Source organism: Azolla caroliniana, unplaced genomic scaffold, assembly GCF_043228905.1.
Source record: "Azolla caroliniana isolate FFs.n. ecotype wild unplaced genomic scaffold, voAzoCaro1.0.p SCAF_3, whole genome shotgun sequence".
Taxonomy (NCBI): Eukaryota; Viridiplantae; Streptophyta; class Polypodiopsida; order Salviniales; family Salviniaceae; genus Azolla; species Azolla caroliniana.
In genome coordinates this window covers 25431246-25446269 of record NW_028230438.1, presented here as the reverse complement: position 1 = coordinate 25446269, position 15024 = coordinate 25431246, and the positions used below count along the sequence as shown (strand labels likewise).

Here is a 15024-nt window from a genome sequence, read left to right as displayed (position 1 = left end):
GTTGTGCAATAATTTTGATATATGCATTGAGAGTCTTTAATCATGGGATTGTCATATGGTTTGTGCTTGAACCATAGTGGTAACAAGATTATTAATTTTGATTGACAACCATTAATTAGACTTCAGAGCTTGATGTGTTGTGCAATAATTTTGATATATGCATTGAGAGTCTTTGATCATGGGATTGTCATTTGGTTTGTGCTTGAACCACAGTCGTAACAAGATTATTAATTTTGATTGACAACCATTAATTGGACTTCAGAGAAGGATGCTCATTTACAGGATACTCATAGGTAATGTAAGCTATGCTCTATGTTTAGTGTTATGTATCTGAGGGATGAATTCAAGTAGTAGTGTTTTGTATACTCTCGTTAATAAGGTTTTTGACATGTAACCCTATGTGGAATAGAGCCACCATGTTTTCTCTATGTTTGTTCTTTATATGTATACCAAGCCTCAATAAACCAAATCATCTAGTCAAGGAGACATTCACCTTATAAAAATAAGGATCTCAATATCTATCTTCTCGTGAATATATTTGTATGCATAGTGGTGAATTTGTTCTTTTTTAAGGATTGAGTATTTTATTGTAGATGACATTCTCTATTCATTCTTTCAATTTCGAATGCTATGTTATATACATCAATCATTGAATTAGCTCTATACAATCATTTTTGTTATCAAACCTAATTATTTGGCAAAGTATATCTTGGCCTTCATGTTGTCAAACAGTGATAACATTTCATAACTCTCTCTCTTAATTGACAAGCCATAAAGGGCATAAACACATTGTGGTGCATTGCCTTTTAATAGCAAATACATCGTTATGATGGACTCGGTAAAGTAAGTGGAAATGTTTCTTTTAATAAACACAAGAACACAAGAACTGACAAATATATGCTAACTAATGCGAAGTAGTGTTTTTTTGGAAAAAAAGAAGAAATGACAAATATATAAATTCGCTCATCTACTTTACAAAACTATCAATTCATTGTTGATGATAAGAGTAAGAATCCAACAACTATCTTTTTTCCTAAGATTGTGTTTCATTGATGAAGTTCCAATTAGGATTCCTATAAAACACTAGGTTGCCTCCATTTAGAGAAGCAACACTCACAAATTCTGATAGGTACATGATTGAGTGTAGTTCTTGCCAACAAATACAAGTTTTATCATGGAAATTGTTGTTTCATGTATAGATAAATGTTATGTAGACTTTTTCTTTATAGAAATTATGGTGCACATTGTTAGAAAGTTTAAACAAAGGAATTTCATAAAGCTTCTTTGACAAGGTCAAAAGTATGAATGTCATATGCCAAATTTATAGAGGGATTTCCTTACATAGAAGTTGTTAGTACTAGTAACTACTCACTTCCAAAGCTTGAAGGTTGAATTCCAAACCATGGGCAATTGACTTGCCATAGTTATAAGAAACACTCTCCATTATTAAGGAATATCTTATTTTTCATTCTTGACATTAATCTTACTACATATGGAGAATCTATGTATCAACAAAGTCCAATCAATAAGCTAATAATAATTTTGTACAATAGTATTGTAAGAGCTCAAAAGTGCCACATTTAAATCGGCTTCAATTCCGCTAAAATGATCAAAGAGAGGCAAGCCTCAATTGGACCAATTGGACATGGAGTGTGCAACACTAAAGAGTCAAATACAATAGTGGAGCATGGCACATGAGACATTGTATTCTTCAAAAGTATTTGTCATGGGAGACTAGTCACCATGCTATCAAATAAATGTGTTCAACGTACTAATTGAAAACCATTTGTCACCATTGACTTAGAGTCAAAACCAAAGTTCCACCTATGCCAAAGCCCTCCAAATAACATTTGTACCTCAAAGGGAAGTAACCCATCCTCCATTGTTGTGTTTTGAAGCCCTTATCTTAAAACTGGGGAAAAGGTTAAAAGTCAATCGAGAGTCTCGAGAGGCAGAGGCCGGCATCAAAGGTTAAAAGTCAGTCGAGAGTCGAGAGGCAGAGGCGGGAATCATGAGGGAATCAAAGGGAGGCTCTTGACCAAACTTGGACTAGACCTGGCCTCACCAAACCAAACCATGAGGCCAAACCGAACCGAACCGAACCAAAGGTAGGGCAAAAGAGGCCCAAACCGAAGAGTTTGGTTTTGTGTTGAAATTGGGTAGAAAACCATCCCTCTGAACCACCAAAACTTATTTTTGTTGCTCAGAAGCAAAGACAGGAAGAGCAGAACAAGCAAGAAGAAGAGAGAGAGAGAGAGAGAGAGAGGATCATACAAAAATGGCCGATGTCAATTGCCCAGAATGCAAGAAAGCAACAGAAGTTGTCATGGATCATGCAGCTGGTGATATGGTGTGCAGAGAATGTGGCCTAGTCTTAGAAGCTCACTCCATCGATGAGACCTCGGAGTGGAGAACTTTTGCGAACGAATCCGCGGACAATGATCCAGTTCGTGTTGGAGGCCCTTCAAACCCTCTGCTAACGGATGGTGGGTTGGTTACAGTTATATCAAAGACAAGCGGCTCACAAGGAGATTTTCCGTCACTTGGCCGATGGCAGAGTCGAGGATCAAACCCAGACCGGATGCTTATCCAAGCTTTCCGTGGCATTGCAACGATGGCGGATCGGTTAGTAATCATATTTCACACTTCCTTGGTTTGCTTTATAGGCGAGTGAGAGAGAGATAGAGAGAGATTTACAAATATGGGTAATCACAGTTAGTAGGGTTCAACCCTACATCTGCAATATCATCTAATAAAGTTAAGAGATTTTAAACCAGGCTAGTAAAAATGTGGATTACCGCTGGACTACATGCCCAATACACAAAATAAGATGAAAGAGAAATGAAGCGATGCTATTTACGAAAATTGACACTCAAGCCAAAGACTTTTCTTCCTGCTGAGATTTGATATAATGCCTTATATCAAAACAATTAAAGAATAGATGTGACCTCGGCAATTACAGCAGTTCTTGTGAAGGGAATCTTTTGGATATGGCCGTCCTCATCTTAAAAAAGTGGCATTCAGGATTTTGGCTCAAGATTGCTCATGAGAAGCGTATGAGAAATTGGAATGCATTTTCTTTTATTCCCACAAAGATCTGCAATAGGATAAGGACAAAGCAATTAGAGTGATTAGTATATTTTTCTCCGGTATGCACTTATTGAAAGCCATAGAAAGCATGGAGGAGGTGGATATGTCAATGTAGACAAATGCAAATTGAATTGAAAGATACTCACGAGTGTAAACAGGGCACTCCAGAACTTCAAATAGTAGTAAAAAAAAGCCTGGAAATTATTGTTAGGATTATTTTCTGGTCACCCACAGATATCAAGGAGTATGATTGTGATGAGGTGATTATGTCTGATTGTTGATTGGATGACGAATATAACTATTAACATGCACAGGTGATGCTAGAGGAATTTTAGGATACTCTGGGAAGATTTTGAACATTTTAAAACTTGCATGTATTTTCTAAATTGGAAGTTAATTTGGTCTATTGAATCTTAATGTTGGGGATATTTTTATGCTTAAAATTGTATGCTACAAGTCTTTGAATACAATAAGCACATCATATTGTCACACATCACACATGAGCTCAGCGAAGAGGCTTATGCTACTGATGCACGAGGAGGTGGGAACAATATGTACATGAACATGCATGCAGGGAAGTTTATATGCAATAAATATCTAAAATTCCTACATTGTGCATGTAAATTGAAGAAGGCATTGTATGTATTACCAACCATGGACATCAAGTGCTTAACTACACATGGATTTGAAATATCAAAGTTTGTGTATACGTTAGCTAGGACGATGGAATCATTGTCATTTTGAATTGTGTGGATGATTTCATTATTGTAGTAAGTCATGAAATCAATATAAAAGAGGTTAGTTGAAGATGATCTTCTTTAGGCCAAGAAATTCCATTCAAAGAGACTATACTTTAGGTTATATGGAATGATTGGATGCATGCCCATTCATACACCACTTCTGTAAAATGTGAAGTTGAGAGCTGATTTGAGCTGATTTTGGTACCCAGTAGAGAATGCTACAACTTTGAAAAGGATCATTGAAAGTCTAATTTATTTGACAATTGTAAGGCTTGAACTTAGTTTTGCAATTGGTTTAAGTATTTGCAATACCCAAGTAAGGTTTTTCTTCAAGAAAAAAAAGAAGAATACTCACATATGTGATTCACACTAAAACTGATGATCAAATTGCAGATGTTTTAACTGAAGATAAGAGATTCATAAAGTTGGAGAGTTTTCTATGTGAGTATGAATTGTAGTGTGAATCTCACACTCACCGATGTGAAGTCGACTTTAGTGCATTCAATGTGAAAAGTTGGCATCAACAGTAAAACTAGCCTCATAGAATCCTAGTAAATTGAAGAATATGTTGGGTAAAGTTTAGAAGCAACTAAAGAAACCGGATTGTAGGAAATGATTAAATGTCTAGAAAGGTGGTGAAGAAACATATGCGGCAGTTATATAAAGAATGTAACATAGAAGATGGAAAGCAAGAGGAGTGGTCGTAGTAGAATTGGGTGAGGTCAGCTGATAGAAGAATTGAAAAAATTCCCTGATATACCTACCCTTGGTTTTCTCTGAGGGATCTGTTCTAGCTTTTAGCCAGGCATTCACCCGTTTGCAAATTCTTGTTTCCAGAGTTTCTCGTATAATTCTTTCTTCTTTTTAGGTTTTCTTGTGGGTTTTCTTGATGGCAGTTTTGTATGTATTGCCAAGATCTCAACAACCTCACCATGCTCACGTTTGATTATTCACTTATAAACTTTCACCCTTACTATTCCCTTGCTTCCTCTTTTGATCACGTTGTGTATTCATTTTATACTTCTTCTATTCTGCAATGCATTTGATCTACTACTTTGCAAAAAATGTTTATAAAGAAATATGCTTAATAATTCTACCATGCTACATGGCATAGCAACCATTAAATTTCAATGATCAGAAATGTCCAACGTTTATTCCTGTTACAACTCATAGGAGAGACCATGCACTCTCGATGGGCAAATGTTGTCTGCTTCGTCTACGCTAAACACAATGACCAGCGTAGTCCCTTTTAGGTTTTACAGGACCTTAATACAACACTGTATGCAATTGAGTCTGAATTTTACTGCAGATAAAGTGAGGATCCTGTCTTATAGCTCCCTGAGGAAGAGGATGCTATGTTTCACTTGATGATGGTTCAGTAATCAAAATTGAAAGCATTCCACCAATTGTTTTTCCTTCTCTTTGCTAAAACTCTCTCCTTTATCACTTTTGAAGATGAACTTCTTCTTAATTTTCTAGCATTAACAATGAACACTTGCATACTTACGAACTGATATCTACTTTCCAAAATTTAAAAGAAACAAAATCCGAATTTGTGGTGGAATATAAAATGCAACCTTCTAGATGATAGTTAAAGTGAAATTCTTTGCGATTTCCCCATGCAACCCAATCTTACTAGTTTAACACGTTTTTATAACATTGTTAATGAGAAAATCTCTAAAAATAATCTAAAGTACACTCATTTAATGATTTTTCTTTGATTTTGCAGGCTGGGACTAGTTTCAACCATTAAGGTGACTGCAGAATCTTTGGTTACATTTCATCAGTTTCTCACTCATGGGCTTTCTGTTGAAATAACAAGGTCAAATCCCATATTCTAATACCTGTCCAAAGAGCTGAAGCAATAGGCAGTGGAGCTTTTTTCTTGTAGTGAAAAAACCTGAGGCAATATCCATGTGATGATTTCCATGATAATTTATTAATTTGTTCCTTCTCTCCTCTCCTATATAAGACCTATTCTATCATTTTTTTTCTCTTCCATTTTCTCTTCCCTTGTTATGATGACTTCTAGTCATTTATTATTCTTTTCGTGAGATATGTGATGCTTTATTTCATCTTATTTTACTCTGGGTAGGGTAGCTATTTATACATTTTTTTATTTTGCTGGATATAAATGATTTCATTTTGGTTGTCCTCATGGAATCATGCTAAAATCCATTTCATAGCCATGTGATTGATTTCACATAGTTATCGGTAAGGAAACATTGAAGTCAATGGCTTTCCTTGAGTTGTTTGATAATGGATATGATTCTATGATTGATTTGATTTGATATTTGATTTTGCTTTGTCCTGGGACCCAAAGGATAGAGCAAATGAAATATATAAGAAGATTGAAGATCTGAAGTCCAGCAGGGGAAGGAACCAAGATGCAATTCTAGCTGCATGTTTATATATTGCCTGTCGTCAAGAGGACAAACCTAGAACTGTGAAAGGTCAGATCTCATGTTTTTGTAAGATTTTATTAAAGGGCAACACACCAAAATACCCGTAGTGTTTTGGATATTTAGCAAAACACCCTGTAAACAAGGTTTCAAGAATACCAGAATACATTGTGCGAAGAGTAGCTTTTTAATTATATAAGGGTATTATTCTGGTAAACTTATGAAAATTTAGTTAATAGTATAGTGACAAGTGCACTACAAGTTTGGAAGTATATATATATTGGTGCTGTGTTTAGTTTTGTATCGAACAAACCCCTGATATATTGTTGTGACTCTGTAACAGAAATCTGCTCAGTAGCCAATGGTGCTTCAAAAAAAGAGATTGGCCGGGCTAAAGAGTTCATCGTTAAACACCTCGAAGAAGAGATGGGCAAATCTATGGAAATGGGAACGATACATGCAGGCGATTTCTTGGTGTATTTTCTTTTGTTCTTTTCTTTGAAAGAAAAAATTGTGACTATTTTTTTCCTTATTCAGTAGATTTTTGTCACTACCTTATTTAGTTTGGATCAGGTTCTATTTGACTTGCTAATGTTGTTTGCAGAGGAGGTTTTGCTCTCATCTCGGCATGAACAATCAGGCTGTAAAAGCTGCAACTGAATCAGTTAAAAAGTCAGAGGAGTTGGATGTCCGGTGAGCAAAATACTAGCTACATCTGTTTTAAGGATTTTTTAGTTCTTCCTTCTTTTGTATGTACAGAAGATCGCCATTTAAAGGGAATTAACATAGATTGGATAGGAGAAGGGTGTTTTTATTTATTTATGCAAAATGATTTGAAGACACAAAGGTTTTTAACATAGTGAATAAATCTGTCTAAAAAGTTGGAAAAGTTGAATATTTGGTGATCTGAAACTCTCAGGGTAGCATTTTTTGTGATCTCTATTGTTGAATCATTAGGTTCCAGCCCTGGGGTCAGTCATAAATATGTACCTATAGCACATGAAGAGTTGTAAAACCCTCTATTTTTTATAATAAAATTAAAAGAGGTTTGCATTTTACCTAAATAAGAAAATATTAACTGATTAGATATTCGCAAAATCCTAAAATACTCCAAAGAATAAACATACTAAATTTATGAAAATGCGAAAACTGGGACAGTGTTTGAATAGATTTAAATATTTAATACAAAATCTCAATTTGACTATAAAAAATGATGCATATTATTCATGACATTTCCATAGATCAGGTTTTTTTTTTCTATACAGGGATCATTTTAAAGATATAGATCTAGATAAGGGGTTTCCTAAAGAGGACATATAGGGTATAATGTGACTGAAGTAAGTGTGATCAGTAGGCCAAAGACATACTCTTATATAGACACATGAAAACAGTACTTAATACAACAAATTTGTAGAGTGCTTGTAAGCAACAGATATGCATTGTACAAGAGGCTCTAAAGCTGTTGTTTTTTACCTTGAAATATATAGGGGAACAAGATAGATAAATAAGCTAGGATCGATGGTTAATATTTTTTCCCCTTGTTTATTAGTTTCTTGACTCATCCAACAACATAGACCTTTGTTTTCTTGTCTTTCTTGTTTTATCTGCCAGGAGAAGTCCAATTTCTATTGCAGCCGCCGTGATATACATGATATCACAATTGTCAGAAGACAAGAAGCCTCTGAAAGGTAACAATAATTAGTCGATATGATCCTTGTTTTATGTTTAACTGCAACAATCCTCATCTCATTATATGATTTTGACACAGAATCATTCACATTTAGGAAGGTACAGGCATTTTATATCTTTGGTGTAAATAAATGCTATTTTATACCATTGGTAAAATATCAGTATTACCCCTATTTTAAAAAGTAACACTCCTTGTATAAAAAATAATAGAGCTAATAGTTTTAAATCAGTATACTCCCCTTAATTTTAAAAAGGAATACCCCTAGTAGTATTTAAAATCTCAGTAATACCCCCTTTCCTCAAATCAGAAAGGAAAGAATAAAAATAGTGGCTATTTTAAGACCATAATGACTATTTAATTGACATCTGATGAAATATGCTAAATATTATATTATTTTAACCTTTTGCCTTGTTTAATTTTAATATTTATGAATACTTAGATTTGCAAACCTACTAGGGTATCAGAGAATATTACAATGTATACTCTGGGGTAATTTTTATATTACACTTTTCTTTTTGTTTAATTTTGCATCACAAAGCTCTTCTAACCTCTGGATAATATGGCTTTATAGAACATAACGAATTCAACTAAGCCAATGCCGATATACATACATTATTGATTTATGTGTATATATAACAATGTTATATACACAGATATATTAGCATTAATGAATTGTAGCCATCTTACTTACTGAATTTTGTAGATATTTCTCGAGTTACTGGGGTAGCTGAGGGAACCATACGAAACTCCTATAAAGATCTTCATCCACATGCACATAAAATCGTGCCCAGCTGGTTTGCTAAGAGTGAAGAGCTGCGAAATCTTTGTGCTCCCTAGTCTTAGTTCAGTACTGATTTGACACAAACCAGCTTTTCTTGCTGAAATGTAACCGTTTCCTGTGATGTCATATATGTGTGATGTATGTGCAATATTGATGGCTAATTACAGTTTGTTGAAGTATATCTCATGGACATTTTTATGTAAGCTTGAAAATAGTCTCTAATTATGTATTAGCATCACAAAATGCAAGGATAAGGTTATGAAAATCGTCACTAATTAATACTATGCTAAGCATTTGAGCTTAAAAAAGTAACAGACAATTAATTGAAAGGTGGCTAGCATTAACGCATTCTAAAGATCCTAAGACCCTGCTGTTGAAAGAAGGCATGCAATCAGCTCTTTTGAAGATATATAAGATACGATCATACATGTGTCAATCAGAAGTGGCTTTTGTGGATGGATGGCCAAAAATCCTTGCAACCAATTTGCTTCAAATACTTATAATGACAAGGGATTCCTTGTTTCCAAAACTCAATTTAAGATTAATTTTGCTGATTGCTGCAGATATATTTTGACGAGATTCCCAATATCCAAATTTTGTTTTCAAAGTGAATTTATCTGATTTGCTTCAGATTCAACTTACCATTCGTTTTCAAAATGATTGATTCTGCAGATCGTGAAAACAAGGTTCTCATCACAAATTCACTCAAATGGCCAAAAATCCTTGCAACCAATTTGCTTCAAATACTTATAATGACAAGGGATTCCTTGTTTCCAAAACTCAATTTAAGATTAATTGCTGATTGCTGCAGATATATTTTGACGAGATTCCCAATATCCAAATTTTGTTTTCAAAGTGAATTTATCTGATTTGCTTCAGATTCAACTTACCATTCGTTTTCAAAATGATTGATTCTGCAGATCGTGAAAACAAGGTTCTCATCACAAATTCACTCAAAACTTTGGGTTAAAAAGACATGAATCCAAAGGAAACACATTCAATTGTTCAAGCTCAATGTAAATATGCACACTTCATGCATATGATTGAGACCAATAGTCATTATATGAAGTATATAGTTCTTCAAACTAATAAGTATCTGTGCAAATGCAGATTATGGTACTGTATCAAAAAAAGTAACTATTTTATGGAATACAAAATATGACACTTTTGTCACAGTTACAACTATTTTACTAATTAGACCTTAAAATTGAACAAAATTAAGATGACACCCATTTCAAAAACCATCAAAATATACATAGTTTTCTTTTAAGATCCAAGTATAAAGATATTTACCATTGAATACATATCCACATAGCACACAGATAATAAAAAATAAGATCCCATTAGTGTGACAACATTTACAAGGGAAAACCTCTGAATCCGCCAGGAGTTTCTTTAAATGCTCAAATGCCCCTAAATTTTTAGGTTTCCCCGAATACTTGTAGTGAAAACCATCTTACGTTTTGGGTAATTATTTGTGCTATTTGAGCAAACAATGGCAACTCGTCCCATTTTTCGCATTTTTGGGGGTTGATAAAGGGCATCAGGGACTGTTTGCATTTCGGAGTTCTTCTCTATATAAAATAAAATATACAATAGCTCATTTCACCATACAAAAAATCAAGTGATAATATCAATTCAAGGAATACATATTGAGAAGAAACACAGTTGGGATGATAAAGAGTGTAAAACGTTCCATGATAGAAAAGTGATTAATGATTTCAGGATCAAACAAGAGAAAAAAATGAATAGGAATCAATTGACTAACAATCCTTTCAATGTGTCTCTGAGAGGTCAAGACTTCACTTATTTGAATGTGTTTTTCGGCTCACTAGCATCGATACTCAAAAAGTCTGGAAATTCTGTTTTCATGTCTCCAGCAGATAAGCCTATGTTATCTAAGAGCTGCAAGAGCTGTTCCGCGACAAACGAATTCCCCTCAGGGCTCAAATGTAGACCATCACTGACACAAAAAGCAAACAATAAAAAAGCATCCTTCCAGTTAATAAACAAACTCAAAAACATTTGTAGGGTGATTTCATCTTCACACTGTAGATAGGGAATGGCATTGTGGAGCTTTTCCCTGGACAGAAGCAAGATTATAATTGAAGTGTCTACAAAGCGGACAATGTGAATCTTCAACTTTTTCAATAGCACGATATCAGCACAGCACCATTGGAATGATGAAATCTCTATGTCTATATGACGGAAAAAAACTATAAGATTACCTTTTGGTCCCTCAATAACCCTAAAGGTCTTGTTTATTTCACCAAATGCCCCTGACACCCACCAGATGACGGGAAAAGGGGATGGATTGACCATGCATAATTCTTAGAATAAAATGTATAAATGAGAAAGGGAGATGAATTGACCATATAATTGTTTAAATGGCACACAATTACTCGAGCAAGGATAGACCAAAGGCATTTGGGGAAATCGACAAAACTTAGGGGAATTCAGGGGAACAGTGAAAAAAGCAAGGGCATTGCAGGCATTTGGACTTTATATTATTGATCTCTAATGAAGAACTACACATTAAGACTTCTACTGTTATTGCATCTACATCCATGCATAAAATGAAAAACAAATACCTTAAAAATCTTGTTTCCCAGATTGATTCTTGTTGCATTGATGACCACAGGTCAATGACTGAAACTCCACATTCTCGGCCGATTTCAACGCACGCTCTTGCGTAAGTTCCAGTCGCTTCATTTGATCTAGAAGGAGGATCTTCAATCTTAGCTCCATATTTTTCCCTGTAAAGGAAAACACACACAAAAAACAACAGTCATTAAATTAAAGGCAAATGTTTTTCAACATACTCTTAAACTCCTTCGTTTTTTTGGCAAAATTCCCAAATTACAAGTATTTTTCAGCAATTCCATAGATAGCCCTTTCCTCATTGCTCGAAAACCCAACAGTTTCAAGAGAGAGGGGGGGTGTCACTAGAGAAGAACCCAACAGTTTCGAGAGAGATCGTAAGGACATTAATTTGATATACAATGTGGCACGAAGTTTAGGAGTAGTGGTATATGGTGTAAAAACAATTATGAGTCTTAAGTACGGATTGACTAGGACAATCCACCACATTAATAGCACAAAATAGACGAAGCTTACACTGCTGCAATTTGTAGACCTTTCTTGTGCACAGGAGGGGGAGTGATAAGGACCACATGAGTGGCCTCACTGATACTCTACACATGTCACAATATTAATGTATATGTAAATATGGTTTTCCATGTCTAAGTTAGCCAAAACAAATAGAGAACGTCTTTAAAAATGTGATAGAATACATTACAATGACTAGTTTCTTACCTTTATGTGGGAGATAATCTTGCGAAGGTTTTCCTTATATTCTCGCAATGGCACATGCTTCTCATTGTGGATATGGTCAGGTAGCACGGCATCATTAGCACCAAAGAAGACGGTGACAAGAAGAGGTGGTTCTATTAGTGGTGTCTGGACAACATGAAAATGAGCTTTTATCAAAACAAATGATGCATTAGGTAGGGTTTATTAGGGTTTCAAGATCTAAATGTGTTTACAATAATAAAAACAATGGAAAAGTCCAATGAAAGACAAAACGAAGTTTAATCAAAACTAGATGATCAATTAGGTTTAGAATTTAGGCTTTCCGGACTTACAGTTTTCCACTTTTTCATAAACACTCACATATTTTTTTGAGACAAACTTACTTATTTTGGTTCATGGGGTTTTGGACTCCTAAAGTTTTTTTTTTTTTTTCCTATTCTCGCCCCTCGTTTCATATATTAGTGAGTTTCGCATGAGCCTAAATTTTATAGCAAAGGTAGCAACAGGACTTGCAAAAATTATAAATCTTAAATGAATAAATAAGTGAATTATTCCCAAATGAAGAAATAGGTGGAATGAAAATTTCAAAACAATTTGTTGAAACCCCCAAAAAGAATTAGCATAGTAATTAATATAGAAAATAATGCCAAAGGCCCAAATTTTTAAAATGTTTCACAGGAGGTGCGAAAATTCCAGACAAAAGGAAGTTTCGAACAATTCTACATGAATGATTGAACTGAAAGTTTTCAAACAAATGAAAAGAAATAGCAAATAGCAAGTAAAACACCAAATGTCATAAGAACTTTAGAGTTTTGAAAAGAGACAAAACGATTCAAGAAAAATGAGAGGAAATAAAAGAGGAAGAAATTATTGAGAGAAAAAACAAAAAAAATAGGAGAAATGATGGAGAAGAAAACAAAAGAAAGAAATGGACAGGAGAGAAAGTTAAGTAAGATAAACCTGAGGAAATATTTGGGGAAGAAGAAATAGGGCCCATCTGGTGTTGTAACCACTGAATCCTCGGAGAACAATATCTACCTGAAAAGGGGGGACAATAGAATGAAAAGAAGGACAGGTTATAAATAATACAGCAATTTGTTTTTTAGAAAAACTGAGTATTGAGGTTGACAAAGAATATATATATATATATATAGAAAAACACAGAGTATTGAGATGGAAACAGAGTATATATAGAGCAAGCAGAGGTAACAGAGGAAATATTATGAAAAGGACAAAAACAAGGGATTCTTGAGATAGAAACAGGAAATTAGTAATGAGACAAAACCAAACAAAATATAAATGCACAGGAAATATAAACAGAGAGTACAGGAGATAGAAACAGAGGTATGCATTTAAACAGAGAATTTTGAGAGATAGAAACAGAGTAAAATGGAGATTACATGAGCGGGAGAGTAATGATTTGCGAGAGAGGCTCCCCATCCGGAGGGAGAGAAGGATTGCTGAGTGATGGAATCTCCGAACAGAATGAAACGGGGAAATCTATATGTCTTCTTGCTGCTGCTCATCCTTGGGGCTCCCCTGCTCCTCCCCAAATCATATGGTTATGTATACAGTATATGTATGAGCAGATTTTTTTACTCCTTTCACAGTCATAGAAATGGATTGATTTCTCATAAGCAAATCAAAATTATATCGGATTGGATTGAATGTTTAATATGAATCTTATACCCTCTAAATCTTAATCCAAAAAACATTGGCATCTCAATTATTTGGGACATCTATCAATTTCATGATTCATACTATCTTTATTTTTGTTGAGACAATTTTATGATTGATCCCCCTTCATTTCATTACATCCATGTGCCTTGATATCGCAAAATTATGCATACATACGTATGTATGAAGGTAGAATGTCATTGTCGACATGATCAAAATCTCCGTTCCGAATGAGCAGTTAGTTTCTCATAAAACGCCCTTTTAAGACGTGTATGGATGCAAAAATGTGGGGATATGTATGTATGAATGCAAAAAATGTGTGTAAGAAGACAGTAGAAAAACAATGATGATGATGATGATGGCTATAGAAAGTCAACAAAGATCAAGATCTTGTGCGTAGTCTTTTGCATGGTGTGATATTGTTGATGGGACCACATTGCTACTTATGAGTTGAATCAAGTGGGTTTTGTGATTGATGCCTATACATAGTTCAATCTTTGCAGTACGATAATTTTTCATAGTCTGTCTGAACAAGTTGTGTGTGCCAAAGGGAAAGTAGTTCGTGGCCATGTGGTTTTGTGTTGCGATTTGCTATCTCATTACAAGTTCCATGTTCATATGCCATAAGTAGAGATCATGACAAAAGATGGATTAATAAACGGAGTTGAAAGGCCATTCTATGTAATAACAAATAACAAAAAGACAAAACTAGTAGGCTGTAGCTAATGATTCAATTCTCACAACCAACGTTCGGCAACACACTTAAAAGTAAACAACATCTATGTACAAATGTGAATGCTCACATCAAGACAAATTAAAAGAATATACGAAAAAAGCAAGTTAATAGGAACTCGAAGCTTAACACAACAAGTACACAAGGTTTATCAAAAGAAGTAACATTTGACCTTACAAGTGTGACTACTTCACATCACATTGGAAAGAGCGCAAGAATCGGTGTGAGGGCCTTTAAGAGATGGCGACTCCGAGGTTATAAATAAGTTCGCAAACAGATGAGCTGATTACGAAACTCAAGACAATGGATCAATATTGTACCAACCACACAAATATGTGGCCAATGAATGTACACACAAACAAAGACTCACATTATTAGAATGTAGAAAATATGCCATCTTTACAATTAAATACAAGACATAGATAATCTTGTGAATGCCATAACAAATTGAATTCAAGACATGTTCAACAAACGCATAAGTGTAGCAAAATACTATAGTGAAAACAACTACAATCTTTGCAAACCGTATATAGTTTATTCACAAATTTTAAGAATACAAAAGAAAAGGTGTGTATTAATACTTTCATTGATATGCCACC

The 15024-nt window shown here is 34.6% G+C and overlaps 2 protein-coding genes across 3 annotated transcripts; one reads left to right on the top strand and one right to left on the bottom strand.

Annotated features, from left to right (window-relative positions):
* Positions 1–2224: 2224 nt before the first annotated feature.
* On the top strand, positions 2225–8882 carry LOC147866846 (transcription initiation factor IIB-like). Of its 2 annotated transcripts, none has more exons than XM_087317348.1 (7): positions 2225–2625; positions 5560–5652; positions 6159–6283; positions 6576–6706; positions 6837–6925; positions 7844–7920; positions 8626–8882. In XM_087317348.1, the coding sequence occupies exons 1-7, from the start codon at positions 2279–2281 to the stop codon at positions 8757–8759; spliced, it is 996 nt and encodes a 331-aa protein (XP_087173474.1). In that variant the 5' UTR covers positions 2225–2278; the 3' UTR covers positions 8760–8882. The 2 variants fall into 2 exon arrangements, with proteins under 2 accessions (XP_087173474.1, XP_087173475.1); XM_087317349.1 differs by having other exon boundaries at positions 2227–2625; positions 5560–5584; positions 6154–6283.
* Positions 8883–10331: 1449 nt separating this feature from the next.
* LOC147866845 (GDSL esterase/lipase At5g62930-like) lies at positions 10332–13588 on the bottom strand. Its single transcript, XM_087317347.1, has 6 exons — positions 13416–13588; positions 12976–13053; positions 12019–12162; positions 11821–11897; positions 11295–11459; positions 10332–10666 (listed from the first exon to the last, which is right to left on the bottom strand). The coding sequence occupies exons 1-6, from the start codon at positions 13539–13541 to the stop codon at positions 10510–10512; spliced, it is 747 nt and encodes a 248-aa protein (XP_087173473.1). The 5' UTR covers positions 13542–13588; the 3' UTR covers positions 10332–10509.
* Between the last annotated feature and the right edge of the window lie 1436 nt (positions 13589–15024).